The sequence below is a fragment of the Euprymna scolopes genome, chromosome 21 (assembly GCF_053919585.1).
Source record: "Euprymna scolopes isolate OS-2025 chromosome 21, ASM5391958v1, whole genome shotgun sequence".
NCBI lineage: Eukaryota > Metazoa > Mollusca > Cephalopoda > Sepiida > Sepiolidae > Euprymna > Euprymna scolopes.
The window spans coordinates 59,392,979-59,408,950 of NC_136502.1; the positions used below are offsets into that span (position 1 = coordinate 59,392,979).

At 33.7% G+C, this 15,972-nt stretch overlaps 1 protein-coding gene across 3 annotated transcripts in view; it reads right to left on the reverse strand.

The window, feature by feature from the left end:
* LOC145242401 (uncharacterized) overlaps positions 1-15,972 on the reverse strand; it is a 513,435-nt gene that overhangs the window by 347,047 nt on the left and 150,416 nt on the right. For all 3 annotated transcript variants that reach the window (XM_080105428.1, XM_080105429.1, XM_080105430.1), the window contains one exon: positions 8,672-8,887. In XM_080105428.1, coding sequence (XP_079961554.1) covers positions 8,672-8,782 — 111 coding nt within the window. In that variant the 5' untranslated portion in view covers positions 8,783-8,887. The remainder of the gene's footprint in view (positions 1-8,671; positions 8,888-15,972) is intronic.

A 15,972-nucleotide genomic window follows, 5' to 3' on the forward strand; every position in this document is an offset into this window, starting at 1 on the left:
CAACTTTGATTTTAATTATTCTAATCAGGTTTAATTTGCCAACAATTTATCACATAGTTTTTACTAATTGTTTTTCTATCACTCTCACCGTTATCATGTAACCTATTTCTTACAAAGTTTTTGTTTCATTACAAAGTGAAATCATAAGAAAGTGTGGTTGCAGCCGTATTCTTTCGTTTTCTACTGCTTTTCCATCAATTTGGTTAAGCAGGCTTTCTCCCCCACATGCACCACATTTTGAACCAATGCAGTGCATGAGATGGCAAGCCATCCATAATTTCACTACGAAAGACCAACCACATGTGGGCTAGAAATATTTTTTATGGTGGTTTTACTTCATTTGCCATGTTAAAATTTTACTTGGAAATTATTTAAGGGAAGGAACCCAAATCCTACCCTGGCTTTTAATAAATTAGTGTAAGAGAACCAACAATATCTGATGAGATAAGATAAATGGATTGATCATAGTAAAAGGTCACATAGAGGTTCCCTTTTGATCAACTACTACATTAAGGTTTACGGACGATAACAATCCTTCCCAAGAATTGATTTACTAATCCTTGATCCTCACTTTATCATCTGAAGTGTTTACCAAGGAATAATCAGGTAGCATTGTTTTTTAAATCTTTGATATAACTCCACAAGGAATTGAATACTTGGCTCCATTAGCAAATACTAATACCATTATGCCAAATAAGTTTATTAAATAGTTTTGTTAACATAGAAGATTCATATGGATTCCTTTTGTGGGAAGTGGATATATTTGAAGATATTAAAACTTTTATTAAATAGCACAGCAAGGGAGTTCTACAACCTCAACAAAGCATTCAGTATCAGTTGGTCGGATCTCTGTCATTGCATTGGTTCCTATCTTCTCTTTTCTCTGTCAGTGTCATTTTCTCAATAACAGCTTTCATAAATGTTAATAAAGAAAAACATTGACAAATGCAATTCGGTTTTAAAAATCTCTTAGGGGTTTTATTCTTTCTTCATAACTTATATATGTACATGCTTAAAACATCCAGCCCTTTCCCATTAGAAATATACAACAGTTATTCAAATACTCTCTTTGCTGGTTCAGTTGAAAGAGCACAATTTCTCTATTCGCCACATCAGCTTTGCAGCTTCCTGTGCACGAGACACAGCTGTTACTCAACTTCTAACTGAAAAATTATATTTGATTTTAAATGGTACATTCCAATGCAAACTACCATATTTTTATGCACACACCTTATCTAGCTGGAAAAGCAGAACCAAAATTGTTTTTTTGGGTTTTTTTTTTTTTGATTTCCAAGAATATTTTGTAGCAATATTATTTTCATACTAAATAGTTAATAAAAAAAACAAAAAAACAATATTTATTATAAAAGCCACCGATTGCCATATAGAATAACAAGTAGCATGAATTGGAACAAATACATAGAAATTATTGCAAGAAATGTGGGCATCCTTTAACATGCTAGAAAAATACATCTGCCAGTATGTCTCTACAAAGCTACTTATGCATGGAATATTGTCGCCACATATTGGCAGGTGCATCAAGCACTAGTCCCTCTTGCTATTAAAGTTGTAAAAAAGTCTTCAATCTCATAAGTTCTGAACTATAAACCAAGCTCCAACCTTATCACTGCAATGTTATGTCTCACTGGCAATGTTACTTGTTTGGGGTGAATACAAGTATATATAAAAAAAACAAATTCATCTCAATTTTTAGTTTAGGCCTTATTTTACAAGCAAACTTTTAAAGCACACTATATTTGAGCAAAATTATTTTCATAGACTTGCTTGACTAAGAGCATTCATTTATATTATAGCAGGAGTTCAGCCTGGCTTTGCACGGGCCCCATGTACTGTTCATAACTTTATGTGCACACACACACATATATATATATATTAAAAAGTTTGATTTATGTCCAGGTAACCTACATCTAAAGTTTCAAGTGTTTAGACTCAAAATTGGAGGAGGACTTTGGTAGAGCAAAAGTCAACTTTTTCAACTTTGACCTCTTGGCAGCCAAATTTTTGCCCAAAAACTGATTACAAAGCTTGCTGCATGTCTGAATACCCTTTATGTAAAATTTAAAATGTTTAGATCCAACTGAATAGTTTGCTAGAGACAGCAAAAGTCAAATCTTTTGAATTTTGACCACTTGGTGGCCAAATTTTTGTCCAAAAACCGATTAAAAAGCTTGCCCTATGTCTGAATACACTTTATGTAAAATTTCAATGTTTAGACCAAAAATTGGCTTAGTAATTTCGTAGAGACCGCAGAGGTCAAATTGTTTTTTTAACGTTGACCCCAATTTTGTTATGGGCTCAAATTAAAAAGTTGGATCCATGTCCAAGTAACCTACATCTAAAATTTCAATTGTTTACACCCAAAATTGGCAGAGAAGTTTGGTAGAGTTTTCAAAGGTCAAATCGTTGAACTTTGACACCTTGCCAACCAAATTTCTGGCCAAAAATCGATTGAAAAGATTTTGCCAAATCTCAATACCCCTTATGTTAAATCTCGAGTTTATAGACTGAAAATTGACAGAGTAGTTTGGTAGGAAAATGTACACACACAGACAATTATATAATAAATGTGGGTTAGTTATGAGGACTACTTCCCAAAAATATTTAGCTAGTATAGATGAAACTGTATCCTTCAACTCTATATTTTCACAATATACTGAAATCTGAGACATCAGTGCTGTCAGTATACATCAGACAGGAGATGTAATATTTTATAGACTCTCTAATCTTTGATTAAATATAGATATCCATGAAAAAATACAGATGTAGTTGAAATATAGTTAATTATCCTTCTGGTCATAAAAAAAGGACCATGGGAAGAAATAGATTAAATCACAGGAAAAGGGGTTGATTGGCTGTCAAACCAAGTCAAATAAAAATCTTTTGTTGTTAGATGGAATTATCAGTTATACAGTCATGAACATAACTTGCTTTGTATGCATAAGTTCTATAATAGTCATGATCAGTTGGATATAAGTAGATATATTAAAACCATAGTAGTCAGGTGTGGATTATAAACAAGATGCATGTTAAACAGGAATCACCAGTGGTCAAGCAAGTGATCTTTTGGGTAACTTGGCCCTGCATGAGATCAAGTTTAGCAGAAATTATGGCAGATGATTGATTGGAGACCATGAAAATTGCAGATAGTCTGGCATGAAAGGTTGGTTCAACTAGATATTTTTAAGATGGTTTAATGATGTATATTAAGTAAGCCATGCACTTCTAAATAATTGCCACTCTTTCTCTCTTTCCCTACCATTAGTCTTTTGCCTAACAAGCTGAAGATGATGGAGTAAATCCTCTTATGTTAGAAATAAGCAAGTGGTTCATAGCAAACATTACAACCTCAGTGCATTTTGATAACAGCTGTTTTTTTACATATTAACTTATATTAATAAAATGGTGAGACAACTTACCTTTTCTTGTTTCAACGGAGTTTTCATAATTAATTTTATTTACTATTAATAAGATATTCACGAAAGAAAAAATATGATTGTGTCAATTGAAACAAATTTATTTTTTAAATACTATTTAAAACTCATTAATATTCATCAGCTTCTGTCCTTTATTTGGACAATACTGACATTACATGATCAGTTTTCAATTTTCCCCTCCTAGCATTCGTCACTCTATCGATTTAGATTCTTATTTTAGATATAAAATAGAACGACTTCCCACTGTACCGTTTTTACTACAAGCTATGTAATTAAATCTGTTCCATCAGTTACATAGGGCAAATATTGGTCTGTGTTAAAAAATAAAAATTTAATTTCTGATTGATTTTCATATTTAATTGTAATCAATGTTTCATTTTTGATTAGTCATCTATATATATATAAAAGCGAAAATGTGTGTATGTATGCATGTATGTTTGTATGTATGTATGTATGTGTGTGTGTCCGCTAAAAACTTTCGACAGACAGAACAAAAATTAACAAACTTGATATCATATTGAAGCTCCATCCTTCGCCCGAAAAATATCGAAAAATTGGCCAAAAACGTTAATGTTTTCACCCTGAAATCAACAATTTTCTACAGGAGAGGGTCAACAAAACCCGTCCTCTCATAAGGAGATTGGTTCTACGCATGCGTCAGATGACATCATGACCTGATTTAGTTTAAATAGTTGAAGAACTGACTAAATTTCATGTACGTCGTGTTAGCTCAGTTGGTTAGAGTTTTCGGGTTCGAATCTTGGTGTGAGATTTTTTTTTTTTTTTTTTCGATTTTTAAAATTTTAATATTGAAGCAGTGTTATTTAAGCCATTTTTCACGTAACGTTCGTTTTTCTGGGTTTTTTTTTTTTTTTTTACTTCGCTTATTCTTAGGTTTTCATTAACACCCTCACCCCCGACCGACCACACACACCCAAAAACACTCAGGTACCCACCGATTTTTTAAATTTTAATATCGAAACAGGCTTATTTAAGCCATTTTTCACATGTTTTTTTTTTTGTTTTAACATTCGTTTTTCTGTTTTTGTTTTTTCGACTTTTACATTTAACATCGTTCGTTTGCCTTACGTTAGTTTTTTTTTTGTGTTTTTTCTCGATGTTTTGATTACACCCCCACCCCACCGCCCGGGTACCCTCCACTTAAGTTTTAAAATTCGTTTTTTTGTTTTCTTTTTTACTTCGCTTATTCTTAGGTTTTCATTAACAACCGCACACACCTCCAAACACTCGGGAAACGCCCGGTACCCCCCCCCCCCCGCTAGTCTATAATATAAATCTCACCTGTCTGTTTAAATGTATGTATGTATGTTTGTATGTCTGCATAAAACTTTCGACAGAGGCAACAGATTTTCACAAGATTGAAATCGTTTCGAAGCTTGACTCTTCGGACAACAATTATCGAAAAATTGGCCAAAAACATTAATCCTTTCACTCTTAATATTAATCATTTTGGCTTAACTGTTAGCATAGCACAAAATACTCACGTTGATTTATACGGAACATCAAAAATGGTTCATGCTATCATCGAACATTAAAACAGCAATCTTTTTGTATAGCAGTTTATAACAAGAGGGCAAAATGGTTGATATGTCGCAAAACAAAATAACCTGACATAAGTTTTAGGAGGATCCATGAAGTTTAATGATAAAGCAAACATCCAATCATATTATTTGCCTCATTCAGACTATTGTTCTCATCTGATATTTTCACAACATTTCAGCTGATGTAACATGTAAATGCAACTTATGGAATTTCAAACTAAACCCATTTAATCCATGGAGGTAAATTGTTTTCATTCTCATGACAGTAAAAGTTTTAAGTAAAGATTCTAGAGTTTGATAAAATATACCTAATTAAGGTCAGAGGTTATGTCATCTGAAACGTGAGAATAACATTCAAGATGAGAATAATAGTTTGAATAATTAAAATGATGACATTATTAAATTCAATTAATCTATGGGGTGGATTGTTCTCATTCTGTCAGCCATGACCAGGTAGAAGTAAATAAGTAAAATTCCAGCATTCAATAAGATACATCTGAAGAGGTTATATCGGCTGAAATGTGGAAATAACACCCAAGATGAGAATAGTAACACAAATAATCCTCATCTCAAAAATTCTGAAACACAAAACGAAGACATTATTATATTAAGTGCAAAACTGAAAGCGGAATTCCATGAAACAATGCTGCCCACACAGATGTCTGCACTCAGCAAAGTTTCTTTCATTAATGTTCACAATGTTTTAACTCAAACTATACGTGCTCACATCTGCTAAATTACTTATGCTCAACACAAGCTGCATTCTTACTGGCAGGAATTTCAAGTAGGTTGTTAATGTTTAGACAAGTTATCTTCTACTTCACATCCGCTCAGCCTTTTATGTAAATCTCCTACACTCAAGATTTTGGGGTTTTCTTTTTCACGTATTTAATTCCAAATCCAGTCATTTTGGCCAAAGTCTTTTACGCTTAAAGTATCTTTAAATATTTATTCATGTCCCCCCCCCTTTTTTGCATTCTGTTTTTTTGTTTGCTTTGTTTTTCTTATCGGGTTGTCCCAAGCTAAAGATGTGGCATCCTACAAGGTGCCAAACATTCACCTGCTAACTCAGATATTCCAACCGAGAGATCTTTTTAAGATTCTGACTGTTCCTTTAAATGCAATTGTTGGAATTTCTCTTGCACTTGGTTCACCAGGTATATTTGCCAGGTAGATTTTGAAATTCTTTTTCACGAGACCAGTTACTCCTATAATTACTAGAATTATAGAGATCTTCCTTAGAATCCAGTTTCTTTTCGTGTCATACATAAAACTTGTGTATTTCATTATTTTTTCTTCCTCAGCTTTGTTTAGCCCAGCATGAGCACTTCTATTAAGGTTACTTCTTTCTCCTTGTCCCATATCACTATGTCAGGTTTTATGGCTCCATTTTCAAGGTATGTAGTTGTAGGGATTGTATAGTCATAGTGGATGGTGTATAACTTATTTCCAACTATTCTTTATGGTACATGTTTTCAGAACTTGCTGATACATTTGATATTTAACTTTTTACAGATTGTCCAGTGAAAATATTTATACACTCCATTGTGTTGCATCGTATAGTAGCCGTCCCCAGCAGAACTTTACAACTGGATGTCAGGTGGCTCACAATCTTCTTCTGTGTAGCAGAACCTGCACTTATTGTCATTGCTGAGATCACCCATCTTCTTAAAAGCATTAATCAGCAAGCCTTGATCTTAGACAGCCATTATAATATTCTTAATATAATGGAGTGATCTTTTTTTTTTTTTTTTTCTTTGATCAATCTACATAGCCTTCCTTATATATCTAGTCCTGAACAAATCCATCCAGAAAATACTTGGCTCGTTGTTGGTTTGCTACTTCTTCCAGTTTTTTGTAATGGAAGTTCTTGGTGTGTGTACAATGTATGTAATCTAATAGCATTGTGTACTATATCTTGTAATAATAAAAATAATTTTAAGTGCTTCTACAGAATTTGAACCAAACTAAACCTACTTTTACTGAATTAAATCTGAAACTTAGGTTAAGATTAGGATTAAAAAATAAAACTATTTCAAATTCTGTAAAAGTGAAAAAAAAAAAAAAAAAAAAAAAAAAATGGAAACTCTCCTCTTGTATTTCTCTTTCCTTGTTCCTTTTCTTTTCTTTATTTTTAAAAACACAAGTCTAGTCCTCTACCAACCCCAGAGACAAAATTGCTTCTCAACGACCCCTTTTTATACCTTCACAATCTCTGCCGAGAAACAGAAATCTCGTGTTTGTTAGTCTCGTTTTGGTCAATGACAATTCACGTAGACAAGCATAAAGCAATTTGCCTCTTCTTTGCTTTAGCTAGATGAATCAAGATCACACATTCATTCTGGTCAGAATGAACCTAGCAGCAATGAAAAATAAGGGTTGTCTCCACAAATTGGGGATCCACACTACCACTGGGACATTAAGAGATATTCTGCTAGTACCACATTAATTGATGAAGTTTAATTATGGAAAAGATAATTAAAAGAAGTTGGATCAATACACTTTTGAAAATATAAAATTTTATATTTTCAAAAGTATATTGACCCAAGTTCTTTTAATTTTTTTATCTAAAAGATTTACATGGTTAGATTCAAATTACAATTTTGAAACGATATATTTCTAGTGTCTAGATTACAGCTGAAAATAAAGAACTCAAACTGAATTTTCTCATATTTCAAACCAAAATTTGAAAGGCTACATTTTTTGGTTTAAACTGACAACTGAAGAAAAGCATTTTCTCTGATTTAAGCAAGTTATCACGAAATAGTTTTCTGGTCAGATGCATTATTAAAAACAATTTCTTGTGTTGACAAATTAAAAAGGTCACAGTCACATACCGGTTGTATGCAATTTGAACACATTAAATTTTGAAGATTCCAGTTATAAATTGAAAAGGTAAAAAGAAAATGCCCAACTAATGATCAAATTCTGTTTACAATTTAAAAAGTTATGCATACAACAAACAAATACACTTACCTGTCAACAAATAGTAAAGTGTGCTATTCTTGAAAAAATAAAACCAAGTCTAAATATGGTACTTTTGCTTGAGGACCCACCTTTATGGGTTAAACAAAAGCCCTTACTGACTGACCAATCATAGGATAGCAGAAAATGTAACAGGGTTTGTAACTGATTAGCTACAATGTCATATCATCTTCTATTCAAGTGAACTGAAAATACTATATAAAAAAAAAAAAAACCCTGATGTTTGGAGAGCTCAGTAGAAGATATTTTTTTTTCTATATTGTGTAATTTTTTATACTATTTTTTATTTAAATATAAGATTAGTGAAAATAATTTTTTTTCAAAAACTAAAATAAATTAACTAGTTTTTTAAATAAAAAAAAAATGAGATCAAGCAGCAGCTTATTTAATTTTAACGTTAATGACAAGGTCTAGGTTAAATGGGACCTAGCGTGTCAGTCCTAGAGATATGCTGATGTCTACATCTAAAACAAATGTAAGATATTTATAAAAAAAAAAAAAAAAAAAAAAAAAAAAATATATATATATATATTAATTTGTTTTGATCAGAACAAACTTTTTGTTTCTAAAATTTCAAAGACAAAGGTTAAAATCAAAGTTAAGGGCAAGGTTAATTGGAAACTACTAACTAATGAACATAGGGTGCCTGTAGCTCAAAAATGAACTCACCTTGTGCATATATCCTTTTGCTAAGCTGATCTGTCCCTTTGAGTTTGTATACACAGAACCATTCCTCTCACTCTCCCGAGTACTATCTCTACAGAGCCTTGTCTGACTCATTGTTAACTGCACTCCATTACTTGAGTAAACAGTAAAGTCTTTGCATTGTAGAGAGGTGATGCTGGGAGATAATAGGATTGGCTGAGTAAGAGATTCATCATGATACTGAAAATAAAATAGAAAACATTTTTTTTTAAATTTTCTTAATGCAACATTAACATGTAAATTATATCTAATAATGGTGTTATGCATGCTTCCTTTTTAAGGAGAGGTCTAATACCACACAAGTCAGAATCAATACATGAATGTTTATAACATACCCTACTAACTGTCTGTTCTTTACCACAATTTTGTCTGACTGAGGATGCTGCTTGCAAGCAAGTTGGTTCATACCCACAAAATAAGGACCATAACATGGCAAACAGTTAAGGACAAAGGAAAAAAAAGTGATTTATTTCGCATCGTCGTTTTTCCAAATTATTAACAAGTGGTGTTGTGGTGCAGGGGGGGGGAGAGGTTGATAATTACTGTTTAATCTGAAAATCTCTAAAACCTCAAATTTATGTGTGCTTCTAACTCCTGACTTATCTCCCTTCATCCTTTCTCCTTGGGTGATGTGATGTTGCATTTGTTTCTAGCAAAGGAGGTCAAGCTGACATTTTAGTACACTAAGCTAATTCAGACTGAACCCTATTTTTTGTTATTTTCAACCAAAAAATTATACTCACCCAATATTAAAAAAACAGAATCTTATAAAAGTTCCATAGTTGCTTTCATATATATATATATATATATATATATATATATATATATATATATATACACTAGCATGGGTACCCAGCGTTGCTCGGGTCAACATGAAGTTCCGTTTGGAGCACACCTGCTATACTAAGGATATTAATCATTTTCATCATGGGCAATGTCAATACCCCCACAACAATTTCAAAAATAAAATAACGGATAAAAACATGCAAATGTAATCACTCCAAAAAGAAGTATGTGATACCCTCTCTACTAGATATTTCAGCAGAAGGGATACAAAGAAGAGAAGCTATTCTCCAGATATTGAGCACTTTTTGTTGCCCATACGCCCCACCCCAAAAAATAAAAATAAAATAAATGAATTAAAACAACTTTTGTTTCAATAAAAATAGCAGTGAGTACTCGACAAAAAAAAAAAAAAAAAAAGTCGCATAAGCAGGCTTGAAACTGAAATGCAAAAGAAGGGAAAAAGGTAATTTGTAAAATGTTTATACCCACTGTAGCACAACGATTGATGACCTCATAGCCGGGGAAAAAAAATATATATAAACATTAACACGTGTATGTATGTGAAGTTTAAGAAAAAATGGAATTCCTTTCACTGGTTAAAAACACACAAATTAAATGCTTTCAGTTTATTCGGAAGTGTTTTTTTTTTGGTTTGAATATTTAAAAAAAGAAAAGCAAAACAGTTTTCTCTCTACACAGAATTATTTTTTCACACTAGAAACTTAGTAAATTATTTGGTGAAGAGTTTTTGTTTTTTTCATGTTTCGAAGTTTACAGGGGAAATAACTCTACGTTTCTGAAAAAAAAAAAATCGATGTTGAAAATAATAATTCTAAATAAAATTAAATATATTATCAATATAATTGTTATTTAAAGATGATTAAATAACAATCTTAAATAGAACATTTAAAACAATGCTCTCTCTAGAAACATTAACATACAGCTATTTAGTAAAATCGATTTTCCTTATTGTATTGTAATATGCAAATGATGCGTCCTCTTAATTGTATATTTTGCTTGGTTTTTGGTTGTTTTGTTTTACGGCATATCAACCCTTTTCAGGTTATTTAATGCCAAATCTGGTGATTTTGAAAAACGATTTTTGTAATATAGTATATTTGTTTTTTAAGTCGTATTCTATTTAACCCATAGTTGGGACCCTAACAGGTGCTACCACTCCGGATCAAAGTGGACCTGGGAGCAATGGCAATTAAAAGGTGGCTCCACACTCCCTAAGGCCTGCAAGTTGGGGCCCTCACCATCGGATATAGTTTAAGGTCATATCCAGGACCTGTATATTTTGCAATAATCATACTATATATAGAAACAAATGAAATAAAGTAATGGATCTTTTGTATATATTAATCAAATTGTGAACAAAGAAACAAACAGACAGGAATACAAATTTATATATATAGATAAGAATCCAAATACAGATGCAACACTAATTCCTGGTACCCTTGAATCCAGAACCTTGCAAGATTAACTGTTTTCCAAGACTATCAGATTTAACCATAATAATTCATCAACACCTTGACCCCACTAATTTTACATGAATCATTGTCTAATAGCTAAAAACTTAAACAAGTGAACGTAAGTATTGTTGAAAAGAGACTTGTCTTTATATTTGTCATCACAATTGCTATTTGCCTGTTTTAAAGTTAAATTTAAGCAAAATAAGATACCTTCACAAAATAAAGGTAGACGATCATCAGTTATTGTTATCCTGTTGACCTTATTGATGACTGTATTTTCAAAAAGGTTGCGGATTTTAAATCCCTTAAAAAGTTTGGACCTTTGAAATGCCCGGTTTATTTAAAATTACCGTGGATTGAGGAAAAGAGTAACAGACTTTCCAAACAGATTCGCAGAAGTATTTATGACTGCTTTTATTCTGTGTCCTTGCGTTTGGTACATACAAGATCTGCATTTCCTTCTTTTCACAAGGATAGTTTGCCTTACATCCAAAATAGCAATATTGTATATCAATTTAAATGCCAGTGCGATGCTGGTTATGTTGGGCGAACATCCTTGCATTTTTTGACTCGTATAAAGCAGCATGTTCCATCGAAGATCAGACAAGGGAGGATGGGGTCTGGTAGTCCTCCCTCCTTCTGCAGCCTTGAACTCTGCTATTGACCAGCATTTGGTTGACAATCCATGCTGTGCCGATAGATATAAAATAGAATGGTTCGAGGTGCTACATAGAGCGGACTCCAGAAACCATTTAAAGATTTTGGAGTTTGTCTCCATTGTGGTGTGGAAACCTTTGTGCCGGCAGAAAGAAACATCTAACGCATTGTTTCTCTCTGGGGAACTGTGAATCTTTTCTCCCGTTCCCCCCCCCTCGTTGTGCCAATATTTTAATCGTTTTTTAAACGTTAATAAACTTTATTTTAGCATCCCCGTAATTTTTGGCACATTCAATAGTTCCCCATCAGAACTCTTTACTTTTGACATAGTATTATTATTTTTACGCTATCGATTTTCTCCTGATGAGATGATAGCTGAAAGAGCTCTCGAGAGACTTCCGCCCATTATATTTAAAACTGTATTTAAATTCTGTACCTCTAAACATTTATTTAAATATATATATAACTTTTGAAATCACTACAATATATTGGGTACAATATAATAATCAATAGAGAATTGACTCTATAATAATAAGAAACTTGCATAAATTAAAATATCATATTTAAGCATATCTTATGACCAGGCAATGCCGAACGGCCTGCTAGCATATATATTTTTTCTTATTACCACTAACTGTAAGTCCCAGTGTCCTATCCACAAAATTAAGACAACAAATTGATAACTCACATTATTTTGCCCAGTCACCATAATCTATTATTAGTCTTATTATTATTATTAGCGTTAATAGTAGTTCAAGGTCGAGTATGTAATTTCTTGGGTAAATCTAATTTCCTAGGCAATGGGTTACTGATTTGTAATGTAGATGGGGAGTTTACTCATTGTGAAGCTAGCAACATAGTTTTTGACATGTTTAGAATAGTTCATTATATAATCAGGACTTTCTCTATTGCAGTTGCATGGACAGGTCTAATGATAAATATGTCCGTGTTGTTATTTCAATTTGATGTTCGATAATAGGACAGACTTTTCAAGAGATGAGTATTTAGTAGATTAAAAACAAAAGAAAAAAAAAACAGTATCCATTCGTGTCTGGAAGTATCACGATCTCTAACTAAAAACCGACACTAATATTTTTGGTAAACAAGACAAAGATATTCAAAGATCCCAAAATACATTTCATTTTTTATCATTTCTTTTAAATAAGGCATATTGGTTTGGTTGATGGTATATCAACTATCTATGGGCGATTAAATGCTAAATAAATGTATTCAATATAATTCTATAGGCAAGATAATTATCGCATATTCTTAAAATACATTACTCATAGAACACATTGTATTACTCTTTGAAAATATTTCTCCCAGAAAACATTACTCATCAAAAGAACTTTTACAGAGAAGGGGGATGGGGGCACATTACTCTCAAAAATACTTCTCCTAGAAAAAATTACTCTTAGAATACACCCGCGGGTGTACCCGGCGTTGCCCAGGTGTTTGTAGGTGTGTGTGTTGAGGAGGGGGGTAACAAAATAAAGTTTTGGTAGGTACGCAGGGTCGAACCAGAAGCCTTGAGGCAAAGGTGGGGAAAAAAAGAAAATGTGAAAAAAAACCTGACATGTTTACCCGCTCAGCCAGCAAGAGAGAGTAAGAGAAAAACGTTTGAATTTATGTAACCATTAAAAAATGAGATCAAATAGAAATACTGCAGTTAAGTTTTACTGCGAGGTAGTTTTTTGTGTTTGTTTAAACAAATTGACAGGTGCGTGAATTTGAATTTAATGAGGTCAAATGGAAATACCGCAGTTAACTTTTACTGTGAGGCATTTTTTGGGGGTTTGTTTACCCAACTTCTCCTTCCACAAGATATTGGGGGGAAAACCAGTTACCTATAAAAAGGGGAGTGTCCAACTGAATAGCAATTGTCTGATATAAGGAGTTTCCCCCTACATCGATCAAAAGCTGATTGCTTTTTGGACCTTCTCAGCATGAGACCGAGAACCACGCCTTCACTTTAGATTAGTTTCGCTTTTATACGAAAACGCAGAACACGCACGAGGCCAGCCAAAATACCAAGAATTGTGTAAACGTCAATGTAAATAAATCTAGACACAATGTGCGGTTGCAAATCATACATATGATGATCTAGGGGGTATATACACAGTTCTAAGACATAGTAACCCCATGGAGAATCACCCCCGAAAAAAAGCCTTTGCTGGACATACATAAAATGTGCATTCACATTTTGCCTTTTATATATATAGACTAGCAGAGGTACTTGGTGTTTCTCGGGTGTTTAGGGGTGTGGGGGGGGGGAGATAAAAAAAATAACACTGTTTAAATATTATAAAAAAAAAATCGTGGGGGGGGGGATTTAAAAAAAAAACAAAAACAAATGTGATGCAATGCGAACGGTCCGGCAGTGCCCAGGTGTTTGAAAACGAAAAAAGGGAGGTAGGCTCGAACCCGAATACTTGAGGGGAAAGCAAAAAAAAAAAAAAAAAAAAAAAAAAAAAAAGCATGATGACTTAGCTAAAAAGTGAATTAGGTCAAACATCAATCCCAAACTTAAGTTTGGCTGCAAGGCAGTTGTTTTGGTTTTGTTTCCCCTACATGTTGGGTTTAGGGAAAAACCAGCTCCCCATAAAAAAACGGGGGTGTCCAAATGAAAGCAATTGTCTGATATGACCGTTTTCACTGCATTGATCAAACGCTGATTTGCTTTCTGGACGTTCCGGCGCGAAAGCCGAGAACAGACGCCGCTTCAATTTAGTTTCACTTTATTTATACTAAAAAGTCGAACAAACAGGCAACACAGCGAAATAGCATAATTTTTATAAAAGTCGATCAAAATAAATCTAGACACGACGTCCCTTCACAAATTGTACATATTATGATCTAGGGGGTATATAAAAAGTTCTAAAAAAAAAAAAGAGTACCCCCCCCCCAGAACCCCCTGCTAAAAAGCCTTTGCCGGACATACAAGAAATGTGCACGTGTGAAGAAAAGGATTAATGATTGCTTAAGAGAAGGATCGGCGTGCACTTACCTTGAATACTAACCGAGAATTTTTGTTGTTGTTATTCACCCTTTTAAATTTTTTTTTGTGCTCCAAATCATGTGATAGTTAATCATCTGATCCTTTCATTATATAAGAGGGAAGATTCCCTTGCCTTTCTCTCTTTCTTTCACTACAAGTTGATTTGTTACCAGCGATTGAACGTAAATCTATTTCACTTTCATCTGGCGAGATACTACAAGACGGTTACGTTGCGGAAGGGGGCAATTCTTTTGCAACCTAAGGTAAGTGCACTTGCTCCTTTCTCGATCTGAGCGGTCATTGATTCTTTTCTGGAAATTAATTTTTTCACATATTTGTGAAAGAAACCCATACTAACATGGATGTTAGTCAACCAGATTTGAGGAAGAGAATTTCTCTTCTTTGGACCAAAATTCAAACGATTCTGGAGATGGCCAATCTGGAGGATGAACTATTAAATCATTCTCTGCCCGCAGAAATCTGTGGAGGAATATTTGACCGAAGTAGACATAGGTGTCAGTAAAATCCAACTTCAATCTTTTGAGGAAGAGGATTGGATTCAAATTGAGGAGTGTCTTGCGCACACCGAGATTCCAAATAGAATTAGAGCATCTCAAGTTCAAGTTCCTCCTAGCGGCTATGAACTCCCAGATTCTTGCTCCATGTTCCCCAGAAGTTGGAAGACTTGGGTCCTCATTTACTGTAAAACCACCTCAAATTCAGATCATGGGACCCACCTTCGATGGATTGGATATGCAATCGAACCCGATGAGCTTCAAGGATTTCTTGTCACGTTTTGAGAATTGTGTAGCTGGCATGGCCAATGATGCCAAAAGGCTGCATTTTTTGAAGTGTTCACTGTCTGGCCAACCCCTGTTGTTGATTAATCATCCTTCTATCAGCAACAGAAATTATAAGGTGGCTCTTTTGGTCCTGAAGAGCGAGTACCGAGATGAAGATGAAACAAGATAACATCTTCCAGGACATATTGGACTTCTCCTGTAAACAAGACAAATCCTTTACTCCTTTCGCTAATTACATATCTAAAGTAGTTTCCCTTCTGGCTGAGTTGGAGGGTTCCTTCGACTGTTCGTTTTCAAATGACCTTTATTTTAGGGCTCGGTTTATGGCCAAGATTCTCTTTGCAAAATTCCCCAAGGAGGTCAAGGGAGAGTTGATCCTAATTTCTAGTAGGAGAATCCCCACCTTGGCATCAATTCTGAGAGATACTAAGGAAGCCTATGGAATTGTCTTCCGTTTTTCTGCTTTCCAGCTGAATACAATATGGTTGTCTTCAAGTCTAACGTAAACAAGTTTTTGATGAGCTGTTCCATCTAAGTTATCAAATT